The sequence below is a fragment of the Fulmarus glacialis genome, unplaced genomic scaffold, assembly GCF_000690835.1.
Source record: "Fulmarus glacialis isolate BGI_N327 unplaced genomic scaffold, ASM69083v1 scaffold4745, whole genome shotgun sequence".
Taxonomy (NCBI): Eukaryota; Metazoa; Chordata; class Aves; order Procellariiformes; family Procellariidae; genus Fulmarus; species Fulmarus glacialis.
In genome coordinates, this window is record NW_009212199.1 from 5,126 (window position 1) to 25,788 (window position 20,663).

Sequence of the window (20,663 nt, forward strand, 5' to 3'; positions counted from 1 at the left end):
ACCTTACTGCTAAAGAAAAATACCATTGTCTGTTACTACGACTGAAACGAAAGATGAATAGCGAATTAGCCTTGAGCGAACTGTCAATCTGACTTTGATAGCCCATCACTTAAAAGGTCCTTTTATGTTTATGAAAAAGCATGACGTCAAAGCCAGGGAAAAAACATAATACCAATACTTAGGGCTAAACTTGCATAGCTTCCAAGAAGAGCCCCTGTGTGAACTGTTTGTTTCTCTACATGCGTGGCTAATTAGCGTAGGTTACTATAAGTCTGAGCAGTGGCATTCAAGTTTCTTCTGCTGTTTTGGGGTAGCTTTATGGTGCTTCCATATGTGAATCCCTCAAACTGGAGTAGCATAGAGCAAAGGATATTGCAGTTGCTTCTCTCACAACCTATAAGTAGTATGCTGGAAATGCTTGAGTATAATCATTATCAGGTGAGTTGTTATTGCAGACTTATTTTAAAACCTGTTGCTAAGAAGGCTTACAGCGTACAGAAAATCCTTTTCTGCCGGTGTATCTAGTATGCTTTATTTAATTTCTTCCACAAAAATAAGTGGCAGACATACATGGTCACTTGTAACAGCAAAAGTCACTTTAATGGAATTGTTTTAAAACAAAAAAAACTCTCGGAGTATTACTATATTTTGGTTTGTTTTCTGCCTTCTGATAAAAACATTAATGATCAAAGAAAGGTGACAAAGAATTTCCAGGATATGGTGAAAATTTTGCATGGAAAAAAATTGCCTTTCTTCTCTTGCTTGTTTAGGATGTGTGAGAATAGTTCGGTATGAGGTTTTTCATATTTTGTATATAAAAAAATTCTAAGTACTGAAAAGCTTATCTTAAATACAAAAATAGCCGTTGCTGAGGACAGTGATTGATCTGAACTGAAACACTTCTTTTCTTGCATCTTATTTGCATAATTGTTTATAAACAGGCTGTCTTATTTGTATATGATTTAGGTCATATATCTGAGCTATAAATAATTTGAGGGCAAAAAAATGGTGTATTCCTTTTTTTTTAACCAATGTGTTACTTTAAAAACAAACAAACAAACAAAAAACCCCCTAAAAAACCAACAACAAACCTTTTGAACTCTCTGTTACTTGACATCTGATAAGGGATAGCAATCCATACTATTGGGTTTTAATTGGTAGTTACTAACAAGTAAAATGAGTCGTGCACTGCAATTTGTTTCTCCATATTTTAGTGAAAACTAAATGTTGCATAGCTGAAGGTCTGAACAGAGAACCATCTGTTCTGGAGTATCTGTATAAACTGGAAAACCATTGGTCTGAAGTGAGAAATCTCATATTGTAGAAAAGTAAGTGGAACTTTTTGGTTTACCGTTAATAAGTCAGTTATTGAAACACTAGCTCAAAAACTGATTTCTTGCCACCGAATGTGAATTAGTGAAGCGCTGTTGACTTCTTAGAGCTGCGCAGGTTTGTACTTTAAGTCAAATGCTTAGTTGGTATATATGTCACAAATGTATAGTTCAAATCGATAGCACATATAATGATGTTGTAAAACAATAAAGCACTTCTTAAATTGTGTCATACAGGTGCAGACTCACCTTGAGAATCCAACCAAGTACCATATTCAGCAAGCCCAACGGCAGCAGGTAAAGCAGTACCTCTCTACCACTCTAGCAAATAAACATGCCAACCAAGCCCTGAGCTTGCCATGTCCAAACCAGCCCGGTGATCATGTCATGCCGCCTGGAACTGGAAGCAGCGCGCCCAACAGTCCAATGGCTATGCTTACCCTTAACTCCAACTGTGAGAAAGAGGTAATACGCTCTCGCTGTGCATATTCTTCAGTAAAATGGAATTGCAGTTGGCTTTCTTTCTGTTTTAAACCATATTTGCTCATTGTTAAGATGTTATGTTTGTCATCTTTTCTGAACTGTTCACTTTGAAAATGCAACTACTACCTCTGTGTCTGCCTGATTAATGTATATTTGCATAGAACATTTTGGCAAAAAAACTGTGTCCCTCTAACTTCCTCTGTTTTGAACTATTTAAGCTAGTTTATGCTTATTAAAACTACTTTTTGTTTTTGCCCCCCTTGCTTGATGCACACAGTGAATAACTGACCTTTGGAGAATACAAAGCAGTTTTGTAAGCTGTAGCTTTCTGGAATAATGTTATTTATGGCTCGTTTGTGTAGAAAGAGCAAAGAGCATAGCAAAAATAACTGAAAAACACAAAGCTTTTTGAGATATTCTAGGTATTTTTACAGTAAAATTTGAGCAAGTCTCTTGCTTAGTTGGAAGGCCAGATTATCCCAGCTAATACAGCCTAAAATGTTACTGATTGCTGTTTCATTATGAGCTCAGTGCTGCAAATGTAAGACTTCACTAGCCTATGCCTAGAAGTCCTTCACAACCTTGTCCTAATCTTTGCTGGCAAAAACTTAGTTGGTTGTTACGTGTGTGCTCAGGTGCCGAAGGAAGATGGTTTGAAAGATGTTAACAAGTGTAAGAATCACGTCAGTATTTTTCTAACATGACAAAGGGGAGACAATTGTAGAGCTCCTCGAGTCCCCCCATCCTCCTCCCTCAAGCCTTTGTGCCAGATTTTTAATACAGATGCACTCTGTAAGGAAAATGTTATGCAACTTTGAGAAACAGTTACTACAGAACATATTTTTCACATGCAAGAGAAATTACTTGTGCTCCATAGCTTTGAAAGAAATGAAAATCAAATAGTTCCATCCTAATTGTACCCAAATCTTTTTCTTCTTCAAGATATTTATAGCTTCACTTTGCTGTGTCATCAGGCACATGTGTGCATGACACTGTTTCAGTTGTGCTCTTTTTGGGACTGAGACTGTGCCATGAACTCAGATCCATGCTTTGCTTTTTCTTTTTTTTCTTCTTTTTTTCCTTTTTATTTCTGCAGGGATTTTATAAATTTGAAGAGCAAAGCAGGGTTGAGAGTGAGTGCCCGGCTCTGAATACACACTCACGAGCATCATGCATGCAGGTACTGGATGACACAGGAGTTGGAGCACAGGTCCCCTTTCTAATGAGCATGTTTCTCTGAAGTTATGTTGAAGAATAAACTTGCCCCGTAGTGTCTTCAAGAAGTTGAATATAAGAAGTATTTAAGGAACAAAACAACGACATTGTTTATTAGCATGGATGTCAAAAGTGCATTAAGACATCCGAAGAGGGCTAGTGCTTTTGTAGCGCTAGCTATAGCAGAAGAACATATAAACCATGCTTTAAGGTTTTACTTCAGGAAATCTCTTCTAATGCAATTTTCCCAAGACTGCATGTATGTATTCTTGTCCTGATAGTTCCTAAGACCACATTTCTATGCAGTTCACACTTGTGTTTAAAAAAGTGATATGAGAAGGCTTTAGTCCATTCGTGGTAATTAGGCCTCAGTAGTCATCCTGTTGGGTTTTTTTTTTTGTTGTTATTTTTAAACCAAGGGTTTTTTATTCCTAGTAACAAGACTTCGGATATGGGCTGTAACTGTTAGTTCCTTTCTTGCCCTCATTTCCAGTCAGTGTAATTTGTTCTGATCCCACTTTCTGGAGCTGATACAAAAATCCCATATACTACTATTTCTACCATCAACATTATGCATTGATTTTGTAGGTGATTGTCATTTAAGCTCCTTTAATAAGGAAAGGAAATAGTCAATCCTGCAGGACAGTTCGGAGCACTTGCGCAGGTGCTTTGGAGGGCGCTGTTTCTCCTGACCGTGCAGGAGCTTACGGAGGCACTTTCCAGCCCAGCCCCAGAAAGAAGATGGCTTGCACCACCTAAAATCATCTCCGAGCTGCTCTTGGGTGGTGCTTCCTGGGAGGGTGTATGAGGGACGTGAATCCAAAGGATTCTGTTGTCGAGGGTGGGCAGCCTGTCACCCAGCAGCAAGCCTTTGTTCCCTTTCCTTCCCCTGCAGGTGTCAGGGGCTGGGGCATTTCTGTCTGTATGCAGGTTTTGACCCCACAACTAGAGGACAGAGGTGGAGGCAGGCAGTGCTGCACGGGGGAGAGGGATTCACGTCATTAGTGTAGCTCGTTCTACAGGGAGCTATCTCCTCCACTGTTCCTGGGAGGAGGAACAGTGTGTCTGTGGGCAGGTGGTGCAGGGTAACTGCTGGTGGGAGGAGTGGGTTAGACCATGAAGCTTCAGCTTTGTCATGACCTGACTGTCCTGGCTGAATAGCAGGAGTCATGGCTGAGGGTTTGGATTTGGAGTGTGGTAAAACTGCACGGACACCTCTGCTTGGGCCCGTGCTGCAGAGAGCCGGTGTGTGGCTGAAGTGCTTTGTCAGGCCTCTGTATCCTAGTTGTTTTGATAACTGGTTTGTTTTTTTGTCCACCTTTTCTGCTGCAGATGGATGATGTGATCGATGATATAATTAGTCTGGAGTCAAGTTACAATGAAGAAATCCTTGGCTTGATGGACCCAGCCCTGCAAATGGCAAATACGGTACAACGGTCCTTTCCATTTGGTTTCCCTGTTAAGTCTAATTGTCTTTCCTGGAGAGAACACAAAACTGTAGCACGACTTTTTCTCCGAGCAATTAAGTAGTTATTGTATTGTCCTGCAGAGGATAGTTAGGTTTTCTTTGAAGAGTTTAAGGTATACAGTTGTAATGAAAAACATGAATTTAAAAACACTAGCTGGAGTCAGGTCGAGGGAGTACAAAGGACAATTTTGCTTTTCTTATTTCGGAGTCAAGTGAGTCAGTGAGAGGATTGTAACAGGGGAGTGAACTGGGCTAACAGGAGTGAGCTCATACCCATCAATATTAAAGATCACCATGGACATTATACTTGGCTTCAGAAAGCCTAGAAGGAACCTCTGGCACCCCAGGTTCCTGTATCTTGTCAGTTTCAAGTAAGAAATTGTACGCCACGCTGAAGCATGTGTTAGCATCCCTATCCAAAGCTGCTCTAGTTTAACTGTTAGCTCTAACATCATAGCTTTAGCTTAACCTGACTTCAAATGGAGGGAAGTCCCTAGCTAGACAACAGCAAAGATGTTACAAAATTAGGGGGAGGGGAAAAAAAAAAAGTTAAATAACCTTCAAAACAAACAAAAGGAGAAGGAGTAAAGAAGCTTAAAAACTGAACAGGGGAAGGAGACGTAGGAAGCCTGTGACAAAAGACAAGGACACGGAGGTGCAAAAGTTGGTGCGCGAGGGAAGGGGCATGTTACCTCCGAATTGCTGTTTCTGTTTGCTGGTTCACATTGCTGCGAGCATTAATATAATCGTTCTTCTGGCATAATCTTATTTTGATCTTTTGTGGAGGGTAGCTCCAGTGAATTTTTTGCCTTAGTCTTAAGTGCTGTTAGATCTGGCTGAGTAGATGTCTGCCAGTGCTGGCGTCTGTTTCTTTTTTATCTAGTGCCAAAAATTTACAGCTTACCACATAGCATTGATTTTGTAGCATAAATTTATGTTTGCTGACAGTAGTTGTCTGATGACATGTTAACCTAGTCCTACGCTCCCACAGATTCCCACAGCCCTCTTGGAGACGTGGTGCAGGCCGCAGGAAACGGCCCACCAGCGTCCCTTGCTAAATAGGGCTCTTCGAGTAGACGAAGCAGAGTCTTACCAGAAAGAATGAATTTTCCTTTAATCTAAGATGACTTGAAAAGTGCATCTGTTCTGGAGTTTGAGAGGAAAATTTAAAAACCTGTGAAAATACAGTTTTCAAGATAGCTACGCTTTTTTTTTTTATTGAGGGTTCAGGTTCTTCTGGAGTCCTTTCTCTGAAGCTTCATTGGATTGGGACCCGTTAAATTAGAGGGGACTTGGATTTCTTTGTGCTTTTTGTCCTCTCTCATTTCACAGGGACCCCAGCAGTGGCTCTTTGCTTCCAGGCAAGGACATAATGGTACTCTGCAACTCTTTTGGTGGAAAGAGTCCATGTAGTCAATATTTAGGGTAGTCTGCATCCCTCTTGCTTTCTGCATGATGACAAACCTTGTAAAGGCTGCCTGCTCCACATTAGTTGTGAAATTTCATAAATTGCCCACTGTATGTGGTGAAGCCTGTAAAATAAGGATATGGAATAGTAGAATTAAGATGACTTTACTAATACAGTTAAATTGCTGAAGGCAAATATTTCAGTCTCTGAATTAACCTGATACCAATCCTGAAGACATGGAAATTGAACCATGTTTCCCAATAATTGGTTTGGGGGAAAAAAAACCAAACAAACAACAACAACAAAAAAAACCAACAAAACCAAACAAGAACCTGATGTAACAGACACTTTTCTTTTGAAACAGGATTTAGCTCTTAAAACACACAACATTTTACTAATAAGGAATTAATGTCTGTAGACTGAGCTAAGTAGAGGTGAAAGAAATCAAGAGAGGAAATGGTCTCTAAAGAGGCACAACCTATAAATAGCTGTGCTGAGACTACGACAAAGGCTGCTATTGTTCCATAACCAACAAAGAATAAAAGGACCAGTTTGTTACATTTGGTAACAGTACTTAATTGATAAGCAAAATCAGAGTTTCTGTGCAGAGTGAGCTAAGGGAAGTTTCCAAGTACCTCTTAATTGTAAAGGGCTCATTGCAATCAACTGCATGTGAAAGTGTTTGTAAACTTTGGTATTGGGTCACAAGTTAACCGGCTTTGCCTCTGTGGTGAAGGGTATCACAAAATGGTCACTAGTTTGCCGAGAACGTTTTCTACATAGATGTGACCTAGTAATTGAATTGCTAGGTACTGTGTAAAGTACTCTTGTATGCCAAGTTGAGATGACAACTAATTCATCCAACTAATCAATTACTAGCAAGAGTCTGACATGAAAAGCTGCATGACTACATGCAGCTCCACTTCTAAATGTGACTTTCCTGTGGAAGTTAAACTCCAGAAGTAGAGAGGAGTCTTATTTCAGGGACTGTCGCTGAGTGTGTGCTTGTAGGTAACGGAACAGCACAATACGTTGTAGGCTGCACGAGCTGGGGAACAGAATCCCTCCCAGCGTGTACTGATACCTTAGAAACAGCCTTGTTGATCACACAGCTGATGTCTCAATGATTTATATAGAGCCCGAATGACCTGAATGTGGGTGCTTGTTTTGTTGAAGTAGTGGAGGAGAAAGGGAAGCCCAGACTCCCCTGAATGTATACTATGATGAGTCTGCAGCAATAATTAACCGTATTTGAAATTTCTGTTATGTAAAAGCAGTAATTTGTTTGTGCACCTTGTGAAGTCAAGGCTTAGAAATATGAAATCTCACAAATGAAGGTTTTTTAGACCATGCTGTTTCAATGAAGATAACAAGCTAAGCCTGGCATAAGCCCCTCTTCCTTCATTTACTTTTTGGGAGAGTAAGGGTGGATGATCTGAATGATGCTGCGTTTAAATTTCTTCTTAGCCAGAAGTGGCTAACAAAGCCTTAAGGGAAGCATATTTAGGTTGGAAAGATGCCAGAGTTTGGTGAAGGCAGGGAAGGAGCCACCTTAGCACCAGAAAAAGGACATCAAATTCATGTCTTTCTCTGTTTTGAGACTCACATCTTCCCAATGAAATGGCTGTGGGAGTTTTGAACATTTTCCCATTGCTTTGTACTTGGGGAAAGGGATGAAAGACTCGGCTGTCTTAATAGATTAGAGATGAAAAGTTTGCAAACAATGTTTACTTTTTTCCAGTTTCTTCCAATAAGAGGCATTTGAAATAAATGCCAGGTGTTGCTGCATTGTGTCCATTGTAGGCCTCTTCTGGTTTTGTGGGGTTTTTTTGTTGTTTTCCCCCCCATTTCAGCCTGGTGACTGCTTTTGCGTGCTCACAGTGCTGCCAACTTGCCCATCTCAAACCAATGCCCTCAGCATAGGGATCCTCTCCCCTTTCCAGTTCCCTGAACTCTGCACTAATAACTATTGGTCTTACCTTACAAGTCAACTGATTTTTATTCCTCTGGGACCTGGAATAGAATTGGGAACAGAGGTTGTGCCTCAATTTTAACTTATCTTTAACTGCAGGTATTTTAGTCATGCGAGATGAGCTGAAGTGTTGTATGCACTTTGTATTTTTCAGGGGAAAGGGGTTGTATAAAGTTAGTCCCAAAGATGTGGCTTGCAGCCATCATGGAGAAGAGCCTTTCAGAGGCTCATACTGAGTGTGGACCATACAGGAAGTCACACTCGTAGTAAAAAGTTAGAACTGAAGCTTTGACCTGTGGAGTTCAGCTTGCTGAAGTCAAAGAAAGTAGTCAAAGAAAGAAGCTGATCAGTCTCTTTGCTTATGGATCACTGATTTAAACTGAGACTGTTGGCATCTACCTCTAATGTAAATCTCCTTGATAAGCATTCATGTGTACATGCAAACCTGCAATGTTTATCAGCTGTGCAAATTTCTCCCTTCATCTTCCTTTATTTAGCTAATGCTGCATCAGCAGTGCTTGTGCTTTGGTGGTCTTTGTATGGTTCCTCTGGTGCTTGCAATTTCTGCAGGATTTCAGCACGCACATTTAGCAGCTGCTGCCTGCGTTAGATTCCCTTTTTGTGGTGGTTGCTTGCACAGGTCCTGTTTATTTGCTTGAAAATCCAGCACAGTGTTGATACCTTTGGGGGGGGCGGGCGGGATATTGCAAACCTGTTGTAACAAGCAGGGTCCATCTTGCAGTAAGTAAAGCAGCTTGGTGAGCTTGAGTATTCTCCATGTTTAATTATAACCTAGCTGCTTTACTCAGGCTTTGAGATGCTAGTTTCTAGACTTCTGTAAAAAAAAAAAAAAAAAAACCACCACCAAACTTTTTTTTTTTAGTCCCTGAAATTCCTAATTAGATTTCACATGTCTGGTTCTGAACTTCAAGTCCCTGGGCTACAAACAAGTTCTTTGTGCTCTCTCCATGCTTAAGGAGCATGAATAGAAAAAGCGCATCCAAGTCAGAAGGGTGTATGATGCTATTGCTGTGCCTGTGTCATGGATGCATTTGACGGGCCAAAAGATACAAGGGTCAGCCTTGTAGGGCAGTGAGAGAGAGGGAGAGAGAGTGGTCACTCTGACATTAATGCGGATACATCACAACTTGGACCATAGTCTGTGATGGACAGCTGTGACGTTAGATTTATTACAGATGTTCCTTTTTTTTTTCCCTTCTTTTTTTTTATATTGCCTTCAAGAGCTAAGGGGAGGGTGAGGAATTGTAAGGCTGGATCTTGGTGAGAATTCAGTTACATTTTTCCTGTGTCACTTAAAGATTGAGTCAGGGGACTTAATTTTTGTTGTTGGCCACTGTCTGTTCAAGACAAGTATCAGCATGGCTTCTAGCTGGTGGTACTTTAATGGATGGACATCAACTTTGCTTCTTGTGCTTCCAGATGGCAGAGAAATTTTCTTAGGTCTCAATCTGGCAAGGACCATCAGTAGGAGTTTAATAGTCCAGGCGGTGACTCACTCCATTGTATTCAACAGCATTATTTACATGCATGTAAAGTTAATACTCTAATCTCTGCAGGATCAGTGTCTTGGAGGGATTGGTTTGCTTTGCAGCAATGATGATAAGAAGTGTTGCTACTCAGATAAGATTTCAAAGTGTTTTATACCTGTCTTTTCAAAACCCAGTTTGAAAACAAAAAAGAGATGAGTAAAATAATCCACTCAGGATAAACTTCTTTAAATATATTTCAATTTAAAGGGAGAGCTTTGATAAGTCTTGTTGGAATACTATCCTATTTCTGTATAAATCTCCTTGCTTAAACATACCTAAATAAGAATAGCAGAATGAACAAGTAATTGAGGAAACTTAATGTCAAAATAATCTTCCTCCTACTGGTGCGTGTTCTTGTTACATAAGTTAAAGTAAACTTAAATGTTTTCTGTGTAGGTAGCTTTCAAATCACATGAAAAATGTGATTGATTAATACAGTGTTCTCCCTCAAGCATGTGACAACTTGCTAAGTACTTTCCTTCACATATTCCTGGAAAAATGGGGGCTTCCTGCACGAGTGTTCTGTAGGCTTTTTCAGATCTTTTGAGTAAGAGAAGTGGTGGGGGTACAGATGTAATAGTTTCACTGAAAAATAAGGAGCAACAATACAGCAATATTGTCAGCACGTTACCTCTTCTGCATATTCTCTGTCTGCATATTCTTGAGGAGAGAAGACAGAATTTTCCTAATGTGGGTGTTTTATTCATCATGCCCATGCATATCTGTGACTTTTGCTGACCTTATTGCACGCTTTGTTTGCGCATGGAAAAGAGCACAGATTTCCTAGCAGATCCTAACTCTGTTCTTCTGTACAAAGCCTTTCATAAGGGCAAAACAAATGATCCTTTTCCTTGTTTATCTTTTCCAGTTGCCTGTGTCTGGCAATTTGATTGACCTTTATGGCAACCAAAGCATGCCTCCTCCAGGACTAAACATCAGCAACTCATGTCCAGCTAATCTTCCTAATATAAAAAGGGAGCTCACAGGTAAATATGTCTATAATACCACCTTGGAGCAATAGTATAATTGTTTTGAATTCAGGTGATATTGGACATAATTTCTGTTATGCGAAAGAATATATGGATGAATAGTTACTTTTTGCTTTGCAGACCATTTTTTAGCAGATGTATTAGCCTGCAGTGCAGTTGTGTTCATGTGTGGGCATGTGTGTGTTCACTGTGTCTTAAGACAAAGTCCCTAGTTGTTATAGTGAAATCTGCACATTGCAAACATTGTGTCACAGGAAGCTTCCATGCATCTCTTGGAGAGCTGTTTTCCAGTTTGGGCTTATTGTTTGCTCTATCAACACCAAACTAACAACTTCACATCTGGAGTCTCTGTGGGATTCATGTTGAGGAATGCTACATGTTGCGGCTTTACTCTAGTAGGGGAGGGCAGTAATGAACAAACGGCCTGTTGTAGTGTGGTATCTGGACACCTAGATCCTATAAAATGCAAAATTAGGCACTCAAGAGAGGGAACATCCATCTCTTAAATTAAGATGAAAATGAAGTGTCCTGTAAATTTCTTGTCATGTCGGTTCTTCCAGCAGTGTTCTGAATAAGCCGTGGGAGGCAGGGGGAGGAAAGGGGGGCATTAAAAGCCTCTTTCTCTCAAACACATGTGTACAGAATCTAAATAGTTTGAAGGAAAAAATAAGAAGTTTCGTATTCTCAAGCATGTTTTATTTTTGCTGTTCTGCTTCACTTGAAGGGATATAACCACATGTAGGGTACAGTATACAAGGCAAGCTTGTCCACAGGAGGAACAAATGGAGATCCATTCTAGAACTGATGACAAAATCATCTTAATACCCAGAAATAGCTGTTCTTAAGCCCAACAGGGAGTCATACTGTATGCAGTATGGTAGAGGCATAGTTTCTTTCTTGTCTGTTGTCTTTCTGGGTTTCTGTTGTGAAAACTCACAGGCTGACTCAGTTGCAAAGCAGGTTCTGGGCAGGAATTAGTTTAAGTAGAACAGTTTTAATAGCCCAGGAGTCAGCTTCTTAGGAGGAAATGCCACATCTCTGAGCTGGCGCATATTTGCATTTATATGACTGCACAAAATTTGAGTTCAGCACCAAATGAAGACACACAAACTGCACAATGATTTGTGGCTGCTAGAAAAGGAAAAGCTTGTACTGCGATGGAACTATGTTAAGAGGAGGGTGGGAGGGAATGAGAACTATTTAAAGTCCTGCATTACAGTTTCATTGCCCCAGTTATAGAAAGTTAAAGGTGGCTGTAGACTGCAGACTAAACGTCCAACTTATCAGATGTCCAGGCTGGTGTATTAACTGCAGACGGTTGTGTAAGACTTCAGGCAAAGAAGGCAGAAAGAGAGGGGAAATTAGTGAGTGAAGTGGTCTTAGGGAAGTCCTCAGTACATCAAAATACACCTGAACTAAGTTAAATGCCTATATGCTACATTCACCTGTACACAGAAACAATTTAGATGAGTGCTTTTTCTGTTCAAAATATATGCTAGCAGATTGCATTTAATTTAGGAGAGGTTTAGGAATTAAACTCAAATTTAACAGCAGTTACTTTGACATTGATCTGGCCAAGCCTTTGTGCAGAGAGCGCTATTGATGGTGCTTTCTGACAGCCAGTGGTTTTAAAATCAGCATGTTACTGCGGGCAGGAGTCTTTTGGTTCTTCATTTCCTGATTTTGCTGTTGGAACTAGGCTGGAGAGAGCTTGCAATATTTAAATCTAGCATTGTCAGAAACCTTTCTCGATCCTACTGTATAAATATCAAAATTACGAAGAACCAGGAAAAGTCAAATGTATTATCCCAGTGTCTGATGTTGATGATGGTTTTGAGTTCTCAGCTGTAGTTACTGAAGCATTTAATGGGAATCCTGCTCACCCAGGAGTGCAGTTTCCATCAGTTTTGGCCTTACAAACCTCGTATCTGTTTCATAAGGCAATGTCAGATTAAGCCCAAATTTCATTGAGACTATTTCATGAAATAGTCTTTGAAGGGTTTTTTGGGATCCTTTGGGAGCCCAGCGCAGAAGATGACATGTTGTTATACTGCGTGTAATAGTGGGGTAGCTCTGTATTCTAAGCAGTGAAGTAGTCAACTTCCAGTATTCCAAGGGAAACCCTTGTCACCTGTTATTTTGAATTGGGTGGGACATAATCCATATTCCATAAAAATAAAAGAATACAGGAAAAAAACTTGTTAGAATGAGTGAGGGGGTTTGTTTCCACAATGTGTCCTCACTGACTGACTGCAAAACTAAATAATGCTTGCTGGTTTTGAGATTTAAATGCAACAGGGCAAGGATTAATGACCTCACCCTTTTTAAAAACTAAAAGGGATAGAGCAAACAAAAAAATAATTAAAATTGCTTGAGAAATGTAAGATCAAATGAGAACTGAAAATAACAGGTTTAGTTATGCTTTTACCTGAACTATTGCATGCTGAAGTCTGACAATAAATGTGGGGAGCAAGGTTATGAACAGTTCTGAGTTGAGGAGACAACTGATGTGCAGCATGGTTGTCATTATTTTTCTTTTTACTTTTCCTGAAGCAAGGACCATTGTTTTCTAACAATATTGCTAATAAAGGTGTTGAATTTTTCATCTTTTTTTCATATAACGAGAAAAGTTAGTGTAGCTGGAAAATACAGTATTTTTAATAGGTTGCGTAAGTTAGACCTTGAGTCTTACGGTGATGTGCATGCACGTGCCACGAAAGGACGTAGCCTTAATTCCGGTGAGTAGAGCCTCTGACTCCTGACTGCTTCACATCCTGTGCAGGTAGCAATGCAATAAGCATGCTGTTCCTCTGGTTCAGCTTCTGTGTGGTACGTAAGCGTGCCGGCTGTATGTAAACGTAGGAGAAGGTATGTTGGATTTCAGCAGTTTGTTGTCCTCAAATACCTTGCTGAATCAGGGCCTCTGTGGGAAAGGTTCTCGTCATGGAAGTCAATATGGGAAGTGTGGGAAGAGATGCTCCACAGGTGCAGGGGTGAAGTTCAACACCTGCATTGCGTTTTGGCAATCACAGCTTACTGTACAGGCCCTTCTCACTCGTTGGAATGGGTGTAATAATTGGTTTGACAACTATTGATCAGGCTTCCTGCGCAAATGTTTCACAGACTGAAATGTTGTGTTTGAATTACCTTAATTCTAATTACTTCATTCACATGCACAGCATGTATTTTTCCTACAGAGTCAGAAGCGAGAGCGCTGGCTAAGGAGAGGCAAAAGAAAGACAATCACAACTTGAGTAAGTTTTGGTCCTCCACATTTTGCACCAATTCTAGTGATGCTTTTAGGCATTAAGTGTTCAAATGCTGGTGTTTTAAATCTAAATGAGACACTGCATGTAGTATATAATATCAGTTCATTATGTTATGCCCATAAATCAAATATCTTGAATTCTTGTGAAATGGGTGCTTAAATCTACTACTGAATTTTAAACTGTTTTTTTTTTTTTTTCAATAAGCCAAGTGAATGGGTGTTTGTTATCAACAGAATTATTCAGAACAACACTTGATCTGGTTGCTTTTAACAAATCCACCTTGCACAATTTTGCCTTTTTTTTTTTTTAATTGTTCTAAAATTTTTTTTAGTCAATTTGTGACTTTTAACATCAGTGTGCGTCCTTACTGTGGCAATTTTATAAATTCCATTTTTGAAGGGAATGCCTATTTCCAAGTCGGAAAAAAAAATTTAAAGTAATAAGCATCTTATGACTTAAAGGATCCTTAAGTTGTCCTTTTATACTTTATATTACTGGAAAAAAGGAACTGTTTCATGCCTTGAGCTATTCAGAAGCCTTTTCCATAGCATGAAAAGCTAATGCAGGAAAATTGGTATTTAAGTATGACTTTTGGATCCTCAAAATGTTACATCTGGAAAAGTACTTTAAAAAAGAGACTATACATTTTGTCCCTTTTCCTGCTTTGGGATTTCCTTGAGCATCTAAATTTTTGTCTCTGAATTTGTCTGTGATGCTTTTCTCTAGGAAAACATTCGCTTCCCAGTTGAGTCCTATGCTAACACAGCCATCCTGTTTTTCAGAGTCTCAGTTTAACCCTGCCACTTCAGCAGGCTCACATTTTTACAGCATAGACAGAACTTCTGTCTTAGAGCGTCCATGTGTAGGAGAGCAAAATAAATTACTCTGTCACTGGATTTTAAGCTTCAGGCAAACATTTCAAAGGCGCTTAAAGAAATCTTTGATGAAACACTTTATATGTTGTAATTAAGTGTGAATATTACTTGTAACATTTGTGCTGTTTTTCCTAAAGTTGAACGAAGAAGAAGATTTAATATTAATGATCGTATAAAAGAACTAGGCACTTTGATACCCAAGTCGAACGACCCGTAAGTATAATGTGCCTAAGGAGACTGTGGGAGGGAAGTGTTAAAATTTTAAAAAAAAAAAAAATCTTAGGGGAGAAAAACAATTTACAAAAAAAAAAAAAAAAGTCCTGATTTTTCTTGTATGATCTTGGCACTGCACGAGTGCAGAAATGCTTGAAGATTCCATTATATTTTTTGAAGATTTTTTGGGGTTTATTCTTTCCTTTTTGGAACTTGCTTAAGTTTATATTAAATCGATGATTTCTGTCTCAAAATAGTGACAGTACTGTTGTGCAGCAGCTCAGCATCTTGCAGGACCCTGTGCTTTGGCAGGGCTGGGGTTGATGCTAGGAGTGACTGCCTTACCAGAGGTAGAGTTGTCAGGATGTGAAACCTTAGTCTAGTCTCATTGCTTAGCTGGCTGCCTGGCTGCTTGTCTTGCTAAATGATTCTCTTAATTTATTAGATGTCGTCGCTCAGCAAGACGACAAGAACCAATCCCTCTTTCTGTGAAAATGGAGGGCAGTTCCTCTGGGAAGCCATCGTATTCCCCTTCCCTCCAAGAAAAAAGAAAAATAAAGAGCATAGCTGTGTATCTGTTCACTGATAATTTGCCAGTGTTTGTGGTAGTTTCCCAGTAGTTCATTTAGGTAATTTTACTGTTACTAACTTGTCTTAACTTTAGCTGACACTGATTCAATAGCGAGGAACCCCTTTTGCTCTGGAGCTTGAAAGTCTCACTTAAATCTGAATCAATGCCCTGTGATGCTTTTGGGGAAAGTTTCCGTTATTTTAAGGCAGTTGCTCATGGAGCAACTCATAACTACTCTTCAGAGAGGCTCTTTAGCTTCCTCTAAGGCAGGCAAGGCAGTTTTGTACATTATCAACCTACGGGACAGGTGGATCTTTGGTCTGATAGTCTGTACTAAACTTTTTTTTATTTAAACAAAATAAGATGATGAGGGGGAGAAGACGATGCAGGCAGCCTCTGTCTCTAAAGTGGGTGGGGAAGGAATAATGTGGGAGAAGCAGTATGGGAGCCACGTACCCCCTGACTGAAGAACCATCACCCCTAGGCTGCAATGTGGCATTTGTATTTTAGCCAGAGTTTAAGTTTAAAGCACCTGAATAAGCTGCTGTGTTGGGCTCTTCTCTTCCTACCATAACACAGCTGTGATTCAGTGCCACCAGGACAACTACTGCTCGCTGCTTCTTGGGAGCTAAAGCGCCTCAGGTCTTTTGCCTACAGAAGCACTATGTCATATATGGTCCTTTTAATGCCCCAGCTGAAATCAGGCATCACCCAGACAGCAAGCCCTACAATGGTTGAGAAGTCTTGTGGGGTTTTTTTTGTTGTTGTTATCTTGCAGCCTTGCCATAAGGCAATGAAGGGAGCCCCTGGTCTTCAGTCGCTCTGCACAGTGCTGGTCCCAAACTGTGCAGAAGGCAGGAGGTTGGCCCCGGGGGACTGTGGGGAGCCTGGATGGCCACAGGGCAGCCGCCGGGCTCTGTGCCCTTCGGCCGGGCTGGGACTGGCTGCAGCCTGCTGCACAGTAGCTGCACTCTGGCCCCCTCTAGTGCATTTCAAATACCTTCTGTATTCATAAACTCGGAATAAATATTAGCCAGGTGTTGTGTATATATGAGGTGTAATCATAGCTGCTGGTGTGAAGGTAATAACTATAAAATACAGCCTCCCTGAGAGCCTTAACTCTTCTTTTTTTATTGATTTCAAAGGGATATGCGCTGGAATAAGGGAACTATTCTAAAAGCGTCAGTGGACTACATCCGTAAGCTGCAAAGAGAACAGCAACGCACAAAGGAGCTTGAGAACAGACAGAAGAAGTTGGAACATGCCAACAGGCACCTGCTGCTCAGAATACAGGTTTGCTGATAAATAAGCTGCAAATGCCCCTGATGTTGCAGTGTGTGACTGCAAATAATGGTAACTGAAGCTTGTTCATAGGAGTGAGGGTTACAAGGAACCACCATTTTAATAAATGGTGACCAATGCTGGGATGTCTGCAGAGATTTTTCCAGAAAAAAACAGGATACATTAGTTTAAAAAAAAAAAAGGATACATTATTTTAAAAAAAAAAAAAAAAAAAAAAAAAAATCCCAACACTCTAGTAAAGCACTTAGGGCTGGTCTATTTTTGTTCTTCTATGGCCAACATAAATTGCAAACCATATTATAAGAAAGATTTATATGGTAATTTGTTTTTGAGTGCCAGACCTAACGCACTGAGACTTCATATATGATTTATTTGTTGATAGTGATCAAATTCAGTTCAACTATTTGGGAGTGTGTTCACTTTAGTTGCCTTGTTTGTGGAGTTTTTTTGAGCTGTAGCTTTTGTGCTTGTTTTCTTCTCTTCTGAAGCGGTTTCAGACAAATGGCAATAAATGAAATCTTTTTGGTTTGCCTGTGGGTTTTCTAAATTGTGTGTGGACCAATCTAGGCCCTATCTGTCAGAGAAGCTCTGCAGATTGCAGTCTTCTACATCTGATCTCCTATTTCTTCTCTCAATCAGCCTCTCCCTGATGCTCTGCAGGAATCTGTCATCTGCTTTCTGGTGGAGGGTAAACACTGCTCACAGGAGAAGATGGGTGGGGAGGGCAGTATTGGTGACAGACAGTGCAGCACCGTATCTTGAGTTCCCCATAGGTATCTTGGGGACTGGCAGCTGTATTTAATGTTGAGGCTGCCCTGGCTTTTCTGAGAGTAGTTGCAGAGAAACACACCTAATGCAAGTGCTCCAAGAGTTTTTGCAGCAAGACAGCCAAGAGCTATGGATGTTGAGCTGCATTTTTTTTGTCCGAGGAGCTATGGTTGGTTGTCTTCCTTGTTCCTTGAAGTCTGTAGGACTGTAAAACAGTTCTCGTCAACACTGAAAAGCAGTAGGTGACGTGAATATGTTTTCTCCATGAGTTGTTGCCTTGTTAGATTCACCCAGGTTCCCAATAGCCTGTATTATGCAGAGATTTAGGGGGGGAATGTTTCTCTAATTAATTCCTTTGCCTTCACCTCAAGCTGGATAGGAAACCTTAGCCTTGCAGTCTACACAGCTTTTGTTGTCAACTCTGTTCTCCAGGTGAGCAAAGATAGCTGGATATCCACACCTCTCCATGTCTCAGGAGTCCCCTGAACCACAGCATGGCTAATCCACCAAGTAGATAGTGAAGCTAGAAATACCTGAGAGTCAAGTGTGGCAGTAAACAGTTTTAAAATAGAACAGGCTGGGATGAGCTTCAGCACAGTTTTTGTACTTTGTTGAGCAATCTGTTTGCTAGAGTGAGATGATAAAGACACACGCAACCCTTCTGCAGAACAACATCAAGCAGTGATATTTCAAAGCTAAGTCAGATCACTTTTTAAGCATCTTTCATCTTCCTTTGCATTATCCATCTGCTCTGGCTCCTTTTTCAATCAAAATAACATAAAAACCAGACCCTTGAATAATGGGCAATACATCTGGCAGCAAATAACGTAAAGGCTGTATTTTCCCTTTTTGTGTTGATTCTGATTAAGCACAGAATAAGAAACTCCTGATTTTGGCATGTTAGCTGATGGAAGAAGTGCTTTCTTGTTCCACCTTCTCTTGCAGTGTGCCATTACAAGCTTGTTGTCTTAGCTTGAAAATGGAAAAAAGGTTATTAATCAACCTCAGTGATAGGAATATCCAGAAACAGTACAATCACAACATTGATTGTGATTGCCTAATATAATGCATAAGTGGAAGCAAAACATTTCTTACTGCAGCATTTGAGAAAGACATTTAAGTGAATTCTTCTATTATCTGTCTTCAGTCAAGTGCATCTATATGATTAAGTGTGAAGGTGGGATTTATACTTTTCATAAAGATTCGAAGAATCTTGGCTGTGTGTGAAGTCTAAAGCCTTCCTATGACTTGTCTATAATTTTTCAGTGCAGGAATAGTGTTGCTCAGTTTTGGCTGACTTTTTTACTTCCAGCTCTGCCAGACTTGTAGAATGAGAAATGTCCCTTCCAGTGTCTCAGCCAGAAATGAAAAGCATCATGTAGACGTGCTATGCCTTCACATACGACTTTTTAAAAAGTATTAAGCGTACACTTCTGCTATTTCATTTTTTTCCCCCAACTTTTAAATGCTTTCCTCACCTGACCTGATGCCAAACTTGCCTACTGTGGCACTGGTTTGAGAAGGAGCCCGAGGGGGAACTTTTCCTTTCTGCAGGGCGCTGGGTTTTGGCTCTGGTGTAGGTTCTGAGCAGAAGTGTGAAGAACCTGTGTGTGGTGATGTTCTTCAAGAAAATAGTGTTCAGGTGAAAATCTGCAGGGCAGAAGTGTACAAGGTGCAAGCTCTCGTTACTATTGGAAAGGGAGGAAGCGGTTTGTGTCCAACAGAAGGAAACTGTAAGTCGCAGTACGCAAGAGTGTGAGATGGTGGATTTTGCTTTCAGATTTTTTTTTTTAATTTGTCCCTTATTATTTTAATTTGTCCCTTCACAGGAACTTGAGATGCAAGCTCGAGCACACGGACTGTCCCTTGTTCCATCTACAGGCCTTTGCTCCCCTGATATGGTCAACAGGGTCATCAAACAAGAGCCTGTGCTGGACAACTGCAACCAAGACATCATGCCGCACCACACAGACCTGTCTTGCACTACCACCCTTGATCTCACTGACGGTACCATCACCTTCAGTGACAACCTCGGAAATGTGACTGAACCGACTGGCACTTACAGTGTTCCTGCAAAAATGGGATCCAAACTGGAAGATATCTTGATGGACGATACCCTCTCCCCTGTTGGAGTAACTGACCCACTACTTTCCTCTGTGTCTCCTGGAGCATCGAAGACGAGTAGCAGGCGGAGCAGCGTGAGCATGGAGGACACCGATCATGCTTGTTAGCATATACTTGGCACACCTTTCATAAACTGCTTTGTTTCTTGATCATTAGATTAAATAATTTACCTTTTGTAGAATTTTTTGATTTTTTTTCCTTGTGCTTCATCAGTAGCCCAGTGTGTGTGCGTGTGTGTATATATATTATATATAGGATTTTTTTTAGAATTTTTGTGAAGAAACTTGTATATTCTATTTTAAAACTACCAATGCCTCCAAAATATTGTACAGCATATGTACAGTATCTGTGAACTGGATTCGCCAAGAACTTTGAACTGGTCAAATCTACTCAAAGCAATAGAATTACAAATGAAGAGTCTGTTTCTACTGGGGGGGGTTGGGGGGAATCGTAGAATTGTAAATGCAACCTATTTACTTGGAAACAAAATGTAAAGTTAAAGAATGTAAAGAAACCAAAAAAAAAAAAAAGTCCGATTTGTAATTGTATTAATTGAATAGTGCTGCCTTAAAGATACAGTGTCCCTCAAACGTTTGGTCTTTACATGACAAGTGTTTAGGGAAAAATACCCACCCTATTCCACTCAGAATACAAACAAGAAAAAAAGGTGTTAAGACATCCTGATTGTGTTGATTGTGATTATAAAATGCTGTTGCTGAAAATTGCAGGGAGATGGGAGTCTTTTTCTCAGAGTGCTGTTTAATTTTACTCTGAGCTGATTTGGGTTTTCGTTTTGATCATGGTTCGAGTTTTTCTCTTAGATTTTTATTTTGTTTTGTAACACGCATTGATGGCTTGCCAACAGTAAACCAAGCAGGAGCACTGTAAGTTGGTATACACTCTTTGGACAAAAAAAATTGATACATTTTATCAGCTGGGCACATTATGTTGTACATATCTAATTGGCTTTATTTTTTTTAAATTGCATTGTACAGTTTGTTTTGATTTGCATGGACTCCTTAGTTATCCTCAACTTTTTGTTTTAAATATATTTGTATTTCATTTGTAAGATTTTTTGCCTCTTAATATTGCAACAATTTTTTGACATTTTTAAAACTCATTGGA

General features: G+C 40.0%; 1 protein-coding gene across 3 annotated transcripts; it reads left to right on the top strand.

Moving 5' to 3' along the window:
- Window positions 1-379: 379 nt before the first annotated feature.
- MITF (microphthalmia-associated transcription factor) lies at window positions 380-19,684 on the top strand. Of its 3 annotated transcripts, none has more exons than XM_009577771.1 (9): window positions 406-438; window positions 1,569-1,796; window positions 2,911-2,994; window positions 4,362-4,457; window positions 10,296-10,413; window positions 13,596-13,670; window positions 14,698-14,773; window positions 16,490-16,637; window positions 19,244-19,645. In XM_009577771.1, the coding sequence occupies exons 1-9, from the start codon at window positions 406-408 to the stop codon at window positions 19,643-19,645; spliced, it is 1,260 nt and encodes a 419-aa protein (XP_009576066.1). The 3 variants fall into 3 exon arrangements, with proteins under 3 accessions (XP_009576068.1, XP_009576066.1, XP_009576067.1); XM_009577772.1 differs by having other exon boundaries at window positions 13,614-13,670; XM_009577773.1 differs by lacking the exon at window positions 2,911-2,994 and having other exon boundaries at window positions 380-438; window positions 13,614-13,670; window positions 19,244-19,684.
- Window positions 19,685-20,663: the final 979 nt, after the last annotated feature.

Excerpts from the sequence above, each read along its gene's own strand:
- MITF (XM_009577771.1), top strand. The coding sequence starts at position 406 with ATGCTGGAAATGCTTGAGTATAATCATTATCAG. Across the intron at positions 4,458-10,295 it reads CCCTGCAAATGGCAAATACG|TTGCCTGTGTCTGGCAATTT; the intron begins GTACAACGGTCC and ends TATCTTTTCCAG. Across the intron at positions 14,774-16,489 it reads ATACCCAAGTCGAACGACCC|GGATATGCGCTGGAATAAGG; the intron begins GTAAGTATAATG and ends TTGATTTCAAAG.